At 40.7% G+C, this 13,326-nt stretch overlaps 2 protein-coding genes and 1 non-coding gene across 5 annotated transcripts in view; 2 read left to right on the top strand and 1 right to left on the bottom strand.

Annotated features, from left to right (window-relative positions):
* Nucleotides 1-174: 174 nt before the first annotated feature.
* Nucleotides 175-3,135, bottom strand: ctbs (chitobiase, di-N-acetyl-). Its single transcript, XM_042056617.1, has 7 exons — nt 2,835-3,135; nt 2,596-2,734; nt 2,043-2,251; nt 1,787-1,958; nt 1,593-1,690; nt 1,067-1,228; nt 175-592 (listed from the first exon to the last, which is right to left on the bottom strand). The coding sequence occupies exons 1-7, from the start codon at nt 2,970-2,972 to the stop codon at nt 356-358; spliced, it is 1,155 nt and encodes a 384-aa protein (XP_041912551.1). The 5' UTR covers nt 2,973-3,135; the 3' UTR covers nt 175-355.
* A 14-nt stretch (nt 3,136-3,149) lies between these two features.
* trnal-caa lies at nt 3,150-3,260 on the top strand. Its single transcript has 2 exons — nt 3,150-3,187; nt 3,215-3,260. It is a non-coding gene; the product is annotated as a tRNA-Leu (tRNA).
* A 4,065-nt stretch (nt 3,261-7,325) lies between these two features.
* Nucleotides 7,326-13,326, top strand: part of LOC121678352 (vitellogenin-like) — a 69,220-nt gene continuing 63,219 nt past the window's right edge. The window contains exons 1-12 of one of the 3 annotated variants that reach the window (XM_042057819.1): nt 7,327-7,414; nt 7,550-7,570; nt 7,662-7,813; nt 8,173-8,424; nt 8,636-8,797; nt 8,908-9,056; nt 9,328-9,478; nt 9,578-9,735; nt 9,834-9,999; nt 10,084-10,209; nt 10,301-10,519; nt 10,848-11,065. In XM_042057819.1, the coding sequence (XP_041913753.1) occupies nt 7,372-7,414; nt 7,550-7,570; nt 7,662-7,813; nt 8,173-8,424; nt 8,636-8,797; nt 8,908-9,056; nt 9,328-9,478; nt 9,578-9,735; nt 9,834-9,999; nt 10,084-10,209; nt 10,301-10,519; nt 10,848-11,065 (1,817 nt within the window). In that variant the 5' untranslated portion in view covers nt 7,327-7,371. Of the gene's footprint in view, nt 7,415-7,549; nt 7,571-7,661; nt 7,814-8,172; nt 8,425-8,635; nt 8,798-8,907; nt 9,057-9,327; nt 9,736-9,833; nt 10,000-10,083; nt 10,210-10,300; nt 10,520-10,847; nt 11,066-13,326 lie in introns of all 3 variants that reach the window. The other 2 variants (XM_042057817.1, XM_042057816.1) reach the window with 2 other exon arrangements.

The raw sequence follows: 13,326 nt of genomic DNA, 5'->3' as shown, positions 1-13,326 counted from the left end.
GGTTCTATATATATAAAAAACAAAACATAGATTGATTCAACTCAAGGATCACGGATTGCATTTTTAAGGACATGTTTTTAGTGAGGAATGTAATATGTTTATTTGGCAAGAAGTGTTACGTTCTAAGCTTTGTTAGGGATTTTATAGGGATAATTAAGAGGTTGAAGACTTTTGTAAATATTATTGTTTATTGCACGTGTTGAGGTGTATTACAAAGAGGGAACAAAACAAATAATTCTTATGTAAAACTGATTGAATAAAGCTGCCGTTAAATCTGATGGCATGGACAAGTACCCCTGAATGCCAGAGGAAGCTGCCTCTACTGCCCCTCTGGAGACAATACAGCGTGTTGACTCTAAGACATACTTTTCACCTCCAAGGTGACTTCCCCCCATTCAGTTTCCCTGGTTGCTACCAGAGCATTCCACATGTCTCTGCTCTGTTGCTGGGCGACAGGGTTGTTGCTGTAGTCCAGAAGGTTGCCGTTCCACATGCCGATGCCTCTCAAGCCAAACTTGTTAACGTAGGCTGCCTTCAGGGAGATGCTCTCTGGGTCGTCGTACCACACCTGGTGGATCTGGCCGTCTGCATCCTGAAAGAGATAATTTAGAGGTATTTGAATTTAAAATGCAAAATGTAGGCTTTGGGCTGATTAAGGTTTGGCTAAAACCTGGCTTTGTGGCTATTACAAGCCCTTTCTAATGAAGTTCATCTTCAAAGCTAGTCATTTGTGACCCCTTGGTATGCCCATTTATTGTGTACAGTAAAACACAGTGTTAACCTAACCAAGATAAAGCACAAAGATCTCAGAATAACAGTGTGGTTGTGTAACTACATTGTGTTGACTGACTGCACAACTCAGTCAAGCACCTGCCCGGACTCAAACCCGCAACTTGCGGCAACTCGGATAGGGAGGCAGGAGTGGTAACAACCCATGGGTGCTAGAATCTCTTACTAGCACGTCTCTCAAGGCATCAGGAGAGAGGTTTACTAAACAAATACATGCTGCACAGCTAGCGTACCAGCTGGCTACCATTACACTTGCACAGCACAGTGAAGACTTTACTTTGTAGTTGTAGTAAGGCGACTGCTGCTCCACGTCCCACATCCTGCCAGACATGGAGCTGTTGATCTGCTTCATCATGAAGCTGTAGGGAATCTGACGCCCAGCCGCATCGCTGCATGGGGCCCCACGGAACGGAACCTTCTGGATTTCACACGCTCCACCCTACAATACAAACAAACTGGTCAGCCCAGAGCCTTATAGATATCCTTTATATGGCTCTGGGTCAGCCTATTAGAATGAGAATGTTACTTTCTATAGAATGAGAATGTTACTCTTTAGGGAAAAAAGACTGGAACTGGTAATTTTGAAATTGTATTTTGATATAAAATGAATTCAATGATTGTACATAACATTTGACCAAAATTTAAAGGCTATTCTATATCATCTCTCCAAACAACACAAACTAAATATTTGCTTAACTGATTAGGTGGTAGCAGTGCTGCAAATATTCAGACATGTGTTTATGAATCCCACAACTGTGCAGAACTGACGGATATCAGCATTGCAAAAACCTGGCATTTGGTACCTGTGAGAAGGTTAGACAGGGGTAATCATACCCATACCAAGGCACCCCCATGACGAGTTTCCTTGGATCAATCTTCATCTTTATGTACTGCTCATATGCTGAAAGAGAAACAGAAACTTAGGCAATGTCAGCTTGGACTGTGTGGCCTGTAAACTCCCTTGTCTGCTTCACCCTGGTGTGAGTCCCTCACTCACCTGTCAGTGTCTGGGTGTAGGGTGCGTTAGCCAAGGCCATGCAATCTCCCCATATCTGACTCTGCTCATCATATGACATCACAAAGAGCAGATCACAGGAATCAGCGATGGCAGAGTAGTCATAGCAACGTTTGTCTATACATTTGGGAGACCACGCCACATCAAAAGATACCTGTGAGTAAAAATGTAAAAAGCAAATTGAGTTGAACTGCTTAAGAAAAAATACTTCAAATTTTGATAAATCTGTCGTCTTTACCTGGGAACCATGAATCTCTTTGTGAAAAGCATCTGTGGTCTCTTTGACTAATGCCGTCAAAGCAAAATACTCTGGAGAGTTCTCCTCTACAGCCTGCTCTATGTCAATATTGATGCCATCCATGAACTGTCTCTTTGCCAAGCTGACTTTCTCCTTGATCCAGATAGTCCTGTTGGTGGGATCTACCATTGCTGAGACTGACACATCCCCTGAACGCAACCAAAATAGCACAAGTCTGTTAACTTTAATATTGTGTTGTAGGTTATTATAATACATTGCACAATGACTAAGCTTACTAAAATAGAATTATTGTCCAAATTATATGCTAGAACTTGCCACCTGTTTGACATATCCTATAGTTCTTCAATTGCCCGATCCATCCACTAGATGGGGCCATTCAATCTAGGCTCAATCATTGAAAGTGGACTTATACACAGGCTTGTCATGTTGTGAAGTTTACTGAAGTGTCTGTCTGTCGCTGATGTGTAACTGATTAAATGGTAAGGGGGGTGTATTGACCGTCGACACACACACATTGTTTATATTAGCCTACCTTTCAGAACAAGCCGGACTCCTTTGGAATGGGCAAAACACATTAGTTCTGCATCATACTGTCCAAAGGCAGCGATGGTCGTCAATTTGGTCCAGTCGTAAGACTTCCATGACTTTCCACCGACATCAAACACAAACACCTGACAAAAAAGCAAGAGGCATTATTCTTTATTATCCCTGATACATATATCTAATAAGAAGTTCACGACAAAAGCGAAACTGACGTTTTAGCGTTACTACCTCAAATTGAGTCTCGTTTTGAATTTGTTTACAGAGTTCCTGTTCCATGCAAGGACAGTCGTCGTCATCAACCCCGAATGCGCTGAAGAACAGCGCGCTTAGAACTGTGAACAATACAATTCGTAAAGAGCCCTCCATTGAACCACTTTTACCTACACCGGATTGTTCAATTTATTTTGCCACAAATGCGAGGAAGAGAGTCATCTGTCATGTGAGCACCAGCGCCAATTGTGCTATTTGTCAAAGTAAGAGACCTTGTGGTTCTCTATCGCACATACCCGAACCGAATACGGAAATTGAAGCATATTGTCACGTGTCAGGATGGCCGAGCGGTCTAAGGCGCCAGACTCAAGGTGACAATCCTTCCATACAAGTGGGTGTTCTGGTCTCTGAATGGAGGCGTGGGTTCGAATCCCACTTCTGACATGTATTTTATTGACAGCTAATAGGCCTACAGCTATTCCCTAACCGATTAACATCTAGATTGGCTCATGTAAACCTCAACTAAATTGGCATTAACTTGGGTGTCACAATACCGTATCCTAAATCCTATAGGCTACAAAGCATCATTGACCTTTCGGCCTCTGAATAAGCTGGAATGTTGATTTTAACCGCTAAACCCACATTGTCAGGGTCAGGGAATGCTAGTTACAAAGCTACAAGACTTTACCACATTAACCCATAGATGCAAAAGTGGGTCAAAAATGACCCGGTGTGGTTGTTTTCTTGCAATATCATTGTAATGAAAAGTTGTTCGCATTTAATATTCCATGTTCCTCAAAAAGCATGTTTTTTTTTATCATCCCATTGAAATACATCCACAATACTGGTAAAATACTACACATGGTAACACTGACAATTCTAAGGGCTTAATAGAAGGTCCACAGGTGATTAATGTCAACTAAATTGTGGGCTTGTGTCGATAGATAGATAGATAGATAGATACTTTATTGATCCCCAAGGGGAAATTTAAGGGTCTCAGTAGCATACAGACATAACACACAACATGCACTTACAGCAGAAATGGTAAACATAAGTATAAGTGTAAACATATAGCTAAACTCCACTGTACAATAAAGACAGTAGAAGATAAGAAAGATAAGAAAACTAACAAAACTAAATACTAAATATACTATATAAACAAAATTTAAAAAGTCCAATGTGCTTGAGGGTGATCAAGCATAAGACGCTTGTAGTGACAGGGCCGGGACTGGTGAGGTGCTCAAGGGAGTGAGTGTCATGGTGAAGGTGCAAAAAGTAGTCCAACCATAGTCCTTAGTTATGTGTGCCTGGCAAGGTGCTCAAGAGAGTGAGTGTCATGGTGAAGGTGCAAAAAGTAGTCCAACAGTGCAACTGTGCAAGAAAAAGGTCTAGAGACCAGCATAAATAATATGGACAAATAGGAGAGTAAAGTATAATGTAGAAAAGGTAATATAAAAAAACTATGTCAGTGCAAGAACAGGTTGCACACATGATCAAGCCTGACCGCAGCCATTGATCATGTGTGCTATAATATAGCATGAAAAACAGTGTAGCAGTAAAACAGTAGTGAAAACATTAGGCTATGGACATTAGTAAAACAGTAGTAAAACAGTAGTAAAGCAGTAGTGGGCAGTCAGTACTCAAACATGGAGAGGGTGGAGAGGCAGACAGACTAAGCAGAGAAGTCTATCTCTCCTCTTCCCTTTAGTGAGGCATTGAACAGTTCAATGGCCCTGGGGACAAATGACTTCCTCAGCCTTTCAGTTGTGTATGGCAGTGAGCGAAGTCTCCAGCTGATCAAGCTCTTTTGGTTTTTAATAGTGCTGTAGAGTGGATGACATTCATTGTCCAAGATGTTGATCAGTTTGTTCAGGGTCCTTTTGTCAGATATTGAAGTGATGCACTCCAGTTCAGCTCCCACTACAGAGCCAGCCTTCCTTACCAGCCTGTCGAGTCGCCCAGCATCCTTCTTCTTTGTGCTTCCTCCCCAGCATACCACTGCATAGAATAGGGCGCTGGCCACAACAGACTGGTGCCGAAATAAAAAAAGATTTTCCACAGTGCCCTACAAAAATAACAGAGGAGTCATGTGCAGCAAGTAGGCCTACAGCTGCACACAACTTACATGCCACTGTGGAACAGGTCTCATTTTTTGGTGAAGTACTTAGGAACCATACATAGGAATGGTATTACCTAGCCTCGTGAGACCATCCTGATCTTGCGAGCTTTCAAGGTTTCACTCGCAGATCAGTCTGGCAACTTTTCGTTAAAGAGAATTTGGAGCAGTTCACCAAACGAACGTCCAATCAGCATTGGCTTTGAGGCGGGTTGAGGTGTGATGCAACGAACAACATGACGGCATCCACAGATGAAATGAGCATAGCTATTATATCGTGCAAGTTTTATTCAAATTAGAAAGTATTCCTGGGTAAGCTGTGAAGCTATGAGTCTCAGCCATGCAGCTGGGAGGAATGAACGACATAGACATCCTCCACGGCCGATTCCAGTTCATAATGGAGGAATATACTTTCTTCAGAACATAGGGCCTACCGTGAAAACTTGATGGGAATTGTCGTTGATTAGGTTCATGTCACATACAAATGGTAAGTTAAAACATCTTAACGTAAGTTAAGTTACCTATAATTGTAAACGAAGGCATTAGAAGAACACTTTGTTCATCTAATTGGTTGATTGGGCCCATCGATAACCACCAAAGGTGGTGATAGACAGATGGTTTATCCAATCAGCTAACCAGTATTTCCGCCTCTTCCCAAAAGTTCTTCAATGAAAATTTTCCAGATGGATATGCGGAGCAAATCCATCTGGCGGAGTCAGGTTAGGTATTACCAGACCCTGAATACTCTCAATGGACCTTCCCGGTCTGTCAATCATGTATAGGCTAAAAACTAATCAGATTGTCAGAAGTTTCACCTTTTGTCCCACAAACAAATGGTGGCTCTGGTGGTGTGTGCATAGATATCAGTCGCAGGTGCGCAATAATTATAGCAAGAAAAGGATTAATGGAAACTGAAGTGTTTTCTTAGGTAATGTTATAACCCCAAAATGAGCTACTACAGAAGATGAAGAAGTATTGTCGGCATAGTGAAGCAGCGGTAATGTCACCGCCTGACAATCGGTCAGGTGGAAGCCCAAGTCGCTTTGAAAAGCATCTGCAAAATACCAGTCAACTTAACTTATACTGTATGTGTCCTCACCATAGTATATGATATATAATTATGGTATGTGAAAATATTTGGTTTTTAAATGTTGTGAGATAGGCATTGTAAGCAAAGGCAGAAAAAGCCTTCTTTCATAGGTACAGTAGGCTGTGTAAACACCAAAGGCATTAAGTCAATGACAGCCTTTGACTAAAAACCTTTAGAAAAATATCTTTAATCCAGACTCTAAATCATTTCGCGACCCCTCCAAAACCTTTGGCGACGCCCCTGGGGAACAGAAGGATGATACTGCAATGTTGGCAAATGACTCCTCAAGACAGAGGTAACGAATGCAAATACTATTGTACAATGTATACAATGCAAAATGCTATTCACTTGTATGTTATTTAAACTCCTGTAAACCTGTTATAGACAGTGCAAAACATGGGAATATTTTGAGTAAAGACAAAACATATTTATTGAAGCACACGCATGCTCAATGGTGTTTTAAGTCCCCAACGTCATCTTCCAGGCAGCGCTGCCACCGTCGACTTAAAGGCACCTAATCCTAAACCTAACCCTAACCTTAACTCATGCCTAACCCTAGTGCCTTCCAGGCTGCGCTGCCTTGAAGACAACGTTAGGGGCTTAAAACATCAAGAAACCATATACACATACAGACACACCCTAATATATATATATATATATATATATATATATATATATATATATATATACTGGAATATGAAATTATCACTTTTCATTACATAGATATTGCAAGAAAACAACCACACAGGGTAATTTATTACCTACTCATGCATCTAAGGATTAATATGGTAAAGTGTAACTAGCACCATTGGATTTCTTGACCCTTGCAGTGTGAGTTTAGCAGTTAAAATCAACATTCCAGTTTATTCAGAAGTCGAGATATTAGGCTACAATTTTAAACTTCAATATGGCCGCCATATAGACATCTGAGCAAATGCAAACATTGATTTTCTGACTCCTTATACAGTACCCTTTCCAAAAATGTATAGTTTAGCAAATCCCCCAAAAATTCCCACAAAGGTTAAAAACTGAATATAATGAACCTGACTATTGAGATGAGTTGGAATGAGGCTGCCTAATGTTCTACAATAGTACATCTCAGTGTTTAAAGAATACTTGTGTAACTTGAACATTGACATTCCCTTTGGTAATATCAACAGTAAAAGCCAGGGTAACCTAACCTGGGGCAGATCTGGAAGTTACATGCTCTTACACGCCTCTACTGCAAAAAGCTCCGTTGGTCATCACACCAGTCTGGTTAATGATAAACTGAACCACTGATATGTGGCAGCAAAATGTCATTATAAAAGGTCTGTCCATCCTTGTTGTCTCTTACAGTACATCCCCAAATGATGAGGGTCCTTGTGCTTGCCCTGGCTATAGCCTTTGTGGGTACGTTTGTCTGTAACTGTGTCTGTTGACCTGTCTGTAATACTAGAACGGAAATGAGATGATACTGAATTCAAATTACTGTATGGCATATGGTTTATGTCATTGTTTTTTTTTTGTTTGTTTCTCTCATCACAGCTGGTCAGCATGTGAACCTTGGTAAGTTGCAGGTCAACCTGAAAGTAAAGTCCAAAATGTTTTTGTTGTACATTCTGAATTCTGCCATAAATAAATATACATTTCTTCATAGCTCCTGAGTTTTCTCCCTCTAAGACCTACGTGTACAGATATGAGGCTCTGCTTCTTGGTGGACTTCCTGTGGAAGGTCTGGCCAAAGCAGGACTAAAAGTCAGCAGCAAGGTTCTCATCAGCGCTGAGGCTCAGAACACCTACTTGCTGAAGGTAACCTTCAATTACCTGTGTTGTAACTGTTTAGGGATACCTATTATGATGGTGTTTTATCAGTGCAACAGTACTGATGGTATCTCTGTTTCATTCTCTTTTTTAACTACCTGTGTACATGTTTGGTTTTTACATAAGGCATACTATACATATTTGGTGTGTAGTTTTAGCCTCAAATTGTGGGGCTAGCAGACAAAAATGACATTGTTTCAAACTTTACCAAAAACATATCGATTGTTCATGCAAGCACCATTCTCCCTTTAAACTGAACTGAAGCTCCATTTGTTCTGGGTGCAGTGGCAGAAATAAATTTCGATGAATTTATCCTTGTAAAATTGTGATTCCAATTTTATTCCAAGCTTGCAGATCCTGAGATCTTAGAGTACAGTGGTGTCTGGCCAAAGGACCCCTTCGTCCCAGCCACCAAGCTCACCTCAGCACTGGCTTCTCAGCTTCTGATTCCCATCAAGTTTGAGTATGCTAATGGTGTGGTTGGCAAGGTGTTTGCCCCCACTGAAGTCTCCGCCACAGTTCTGAACATTCACAGAGGTATCCTCAACATTCTTCAGCTCAACCTCAAGAAGACCCAGAATGTTTATGAACTGCAAGAGGTAAGGCCAAAACCCAAAAAGATCATCTTGTGTTCAGTCAGTGTAATGGCAGGTAACTAGCATGTCCATTTTTAACCAAAAGGCTGGAGCCCAGGGAGTGCTCTGGGGACAGTTGGCCGTGTAATGTAAATGACATAAAAGTCCCTTTGGATATAACCGTTTGCTAAAGGAATAAATGTAAATGTAATAAACGTTAATCGCTGCTCTTCAGGCTGGAGCCCAGGGAGTGTGCAAGACCCACTATGTCATCAGTGAGGATGTCAAGGCAGAGCGCATTCTTGTCACCAAGTCCAAGGATCTCACCAACTGCCAAGAGAGGATCATCAAGGATTTGGGCCTGGCTTACTTGGAAACCTGTGCTGAATGCCAGCTGGTAAGGGACACAGCCCATCTAGCTCAGATGTAACTTGATATGAATGATGATGTGTGTTGTACTTGTACAGTCCATGCTGGCTGTTAATCAGTCCACTTTTAACCCCATAGAAATCAAAGAGCCTGACTGGAGTCGCAACCTACAGCTACATCATGAAACCAACCCCCACTGGTGCTCTGCTCACTGAAGCCACAGTGAGGGAACTCCATCAGGTCACACCTGTTGCTGAGATGGATGAAGCTGCCCAAATGGAAGCCAAGTATGAGCTTTTACCAGAATTTTAAAATAGATTTCATATATTGTGATATTGTTTTTCTTCTTACTTATTGTATACATTACTTTAGTCAGACCTGTGTATCCCTGGGCCCCTTTCTATGTTTTAACTGTTTTGCCCAACCTCTCTTTTGCCATGTAAAGCACGTTGGGTCAACTCCTGTTGTTTTTTAAATGTGCTATATAAATAAAAGTGACTTGACTTAATAACTATAAATACAAAGCCTTGTAATTGTAAACTAAATGTGTTTTTTCAGACAAAGCCTGACCTTCCTGGAGGTTGAGAGGGCTCCAATTGTACAGGCTAGTGCTGAATATGTGGCACGTGGTTCACTGCAGTATGAGTTTGCAACTGAAATCCTTCAGACTCCTATTCAGCTTATCAAAATTACTAACCCAGTGACTCAGGTAGGGCTTCAGGTTGACAGCATTGTCCCTCCGATCATAACTTTTGAAAATATTCTTCTCTATAAAGTTTTTTATTTATTTATTTACATTTGTCCTCAGGCAGTGGATATTCTGCATCATCTGGTTGCAACTAATGTGGCTAAGGTCCATGATGATGCACCTCTGAAGTTTATCCAGCTGATCCAGGTCTTACGTGTTGCCACCTTGGAGAACCTTGAGGCCATCTGGGCTCAGTTTAAGGCCAGACCAGAATACAGGTGTGTTATTATTACATCTGTCAAGGAGCTGTGTTTGTCTGTATGACTGTATGATTACACGGCCTGTATATCTATATAAATCAGTATTATTGCTGCAGGCGCTTTATCTTGGATGCCATTCCTGTTGTTGGAACACCAGCTGCTGTGAAGTTCATCAAAGAGAAGTTCTTGGCTGAAGACATCAGCGTTTCTGAAACTGTTCAGATTCTTTTGGCTGCTGTACACATGGTTCCTTCTGATCGGGAGATCATCAGACTCATCTCTGTATGTTGACATGAGTATTGTACATTTTCGTTAAACATTCTCTAAAAGGACACTATTCATAACTCTTCTCTTCTAATCATACAGTCCCTGGCCCTCAATCACAAAGTTCAGGCAAACCCTGTTCTGCGTGAGATAGCTATGCTGGGATATGGTACCATGATTGCCAAGTACTGTGCTGCCGTTCCTTCTTGCCCCGCTGAACTCCTGAAGGTGAATGTTTTACGTGTATTTTCAGTATTCATCTTTCTTCTGAATGACTTTGTTTTCCTTTGGACTAATATGATTATTTTGTAATCCTCAGCCCATCCACGAGCGTACAGCTGAGGCTATTGCTAAAGCTGATGTTAATGAAATCACCCTGCTGGTCAAAGTTCTGGGTAATGCTGGTCATCCTTCCAGTCTTAAACCAATCATGAAGATCCTCCCTGGATTTGGCTCCACAGCTGCTGCCCTCCCGGTCAGAGTTCAGACTGATGTTATCTTGGCCCTGAGGAACATCGCTAAGAGGGCGCCTATGTTGGTAAGTGTAACAGGACAGCCACTCCATGCAGTTTACTTCACAATTTATTTTATTTGATAGGGACAGTGCTTATTAATCAACAGATTACATCTACATTTATTCACTTAATAGACATTTTTTTTTATTTATCCAAAGCTACTAACTTATGTCAATTATATTACATGTCCCCGGTGCTCAAGGGCACAACGGTGGAAGCTGGGAATTGAACCCACAACTAACTCAGATTTAGCCACATGGGCTAACTTTCATCTGTTGTCCCTATCCAGTTCCCCAAGATGATTGATTGGTGTCTTTCTTTGTGAGGTGACCTGTCTCATTTCTGGCCCAGGTGCAACCAGTGGCCCTTCAGCTGTTCATGGACAAGGCCCTTCACTCCGAGCTGAGGATGGTGGCCTGCATCGTGTTGTTTGAGACTAAACCCGCTGTGGCTTTGGTGTCCACTCTCGCCAATGTGCTGAAGAAGGAGACCAACATGCAGCTAGTCAGCTTTGCCTACTCCCACATGAAGTCTCTGTCCAGGAGTACTGCCCCAGACCTGGTCACTGTGTAAATATTGACTCAAGTTTTGTTCACTGTTTATTTACTATTATACAAGAGTTAGGTCCGGTCAAACTATTTATTAATTTCTGATTGGGCAAGAGGCATTCTATGAGTCATCATGAGTGCAATATGTCAGGGTATCCCCACTCGGGCGTTTTGCAACTAGTGATCTTGCATTGAACTATCCAACGCAAACGTTCCATTTATTCAAAGCGAGAGAGAGAGCAGCGATTTTATAACATCACAATTAAGTGAGAAAATGGAGTAAAACATAGGTACATAGGTGAATGTTCAAATAAATATAAAACATAGACAAGTAAGTAGCAGATCCGCAGAAGTATCCGAAACCCACACTTGAGAGATCACAGATATTTGATCAGAAAATGACTTAAGTACGGAGCCCAGGAGGTGTCATTGCAAGATATTATTATTATATTATATATCGAGAGAATGTGCACTCATTTCACTTAATTGTGGTTTCATTTTACTAGATTGTGTGCACAATTTAGTATATTGTGTGCTCATTTCACTAAATTGTGGTTTCATTTTACTAGATTGTGTGCACAATTTAGTATATTGTGTGCTCATTTCACTAAATTGTCCGCACATTTTTTGAAATAGTGTGCTCATGCACAATTTAGTAATATGAGCATACTATTTAGTAAAACAATTTAGTAAAATGGGCACACAATTTAGTCAAATGAGCGCACATTTTCTGGATATACCAAAGAAATCTTGCAATGACCCCTCCAGGGTTTCGTGCTTAAGTAAAAGTAATCTATAAGCATACCACTTAAGTAAGTCTTAAATTATATATTATTTACAGTACTTAAGTATGCCTAAACAAAAGTGCTATTAATGAAAAGCAAGCTGTTCGAATTTGACTATAGCTCCTTACAACATACAGTTAGGAACAAGATTCATACCCCTGGCAAATCTTGATTTAATGTTGATTTTCTCTTAACCAATATGTTTGTTCTGACACTGTCACATGCCAAAAGGTTGTAAGACAATGTGGTAGAAATATGGAATCAGAAAAAGAAGCGTTTTCATTTTTTATCCAAATTATTCATACCTTTTTTAAATAATCAATGGAAACATTTTTATTTGCCATCACAGCTTTCAAAATGGTTCTTATAACTACCACACCTCTCCATGTCTCCTCAAGACCGCACCTTTTTAGCAGCAATCCGAATTTTGAGGCAGGAACGATTCGTTGACATCACTCTGGCCTTGTGTTCACTTATGGATTGAGGTCTGGACTCTAAAATGTTGATATTGTTTTCTGTTAACCATTTCTTGCCTTGTTTGGCTGTATGTTTAGGATCATTGTGTGGTTTAATGGTCCAATGCCACCTCTGAATCTGAATGTAGCCCTTTGTTTTAGTGTTACTATTTACTTTGAGAAGGTCACCAGGTCCCACTAGTTGAAAAACATCCCAAAAGAATAATTTTCTCACCCCCAACACTTGATATGGTCATGGCATCATTGGGATTTAATGCTTATTTTTTATGCCAATCACAAGGCCAGAGTGATGGCAAAGAATCTTTCATGCCGCAAAACCTGAATTGCTGCTAAAAAGGTCAACAATCATTGTGGAGACATGGAGAGGTGTGGTAGGTATTACAAGAACCATTTTGAAAGCTGTGATGGCAAACAAAGATGTTTCCATTGATTATTTAAAAAGGGTATGAATAAGTTTGGACATGGAATTTTTCATAAAAATGTCTTTTTCTTATTCCATGTTTCTACCACATTGCCTTACAACCTTTTGGCACGTGGCAGTGTCATTTTCAGTCAAAATAAACATATTGGTCAAGAGAAAACCAGCATTAAATCAATATTTGCCAGGGTACATAGGCCTTGGTGTGCTATGTCTTCATTCATTGCTGTGTTCCGTAGTGACATCAGGTCAGATAATCTCGGGGTTGCAAATATCTACTTTTTACTTAATGCTGCTAATGAAAGTGTAGTGGAGTAGAAGTGTACATTTCATTTTAAAAACGAATGAATGAAAAAGTAAAGAACAGATACTCCCCATTTATACTTAAGTACTGTTCTTAAGTATTTGCACTTCGTTACTTTACATCTCTGGTAAGTAGGCTATAGAAGTTACTCGAATGACTTTCAGCATTTGTACCTATAGCCTAATTACCGCCGTGGCGATATCCTTTACCAACACCACTCCCACTCATGTCATATTGCCTGTAGTGGAACAGAGGCCCTGGCCTCACCACTGCCATCTTTGCAAATGCTGCCAAGTTGC

The sequence above is a fragment of the Alosa sapidissima genome, chromosome 12, assembly GCF_018492685.1.
Source record: "Alosa sapidissima isolate fAloSap1 chromosome 12, fAloSap1.pri, whole genome shotgun sequence".
Classification (NCBI taxonomy): Eukaryota; Metazoa; Chordata; class Actinopteri; order Clupeiformes; family Clupeidae; genus Alosa; species Alosa sapidissima.
This window is presented reverse-complemented; position numbering and strand designations above follow the sequence as displayed.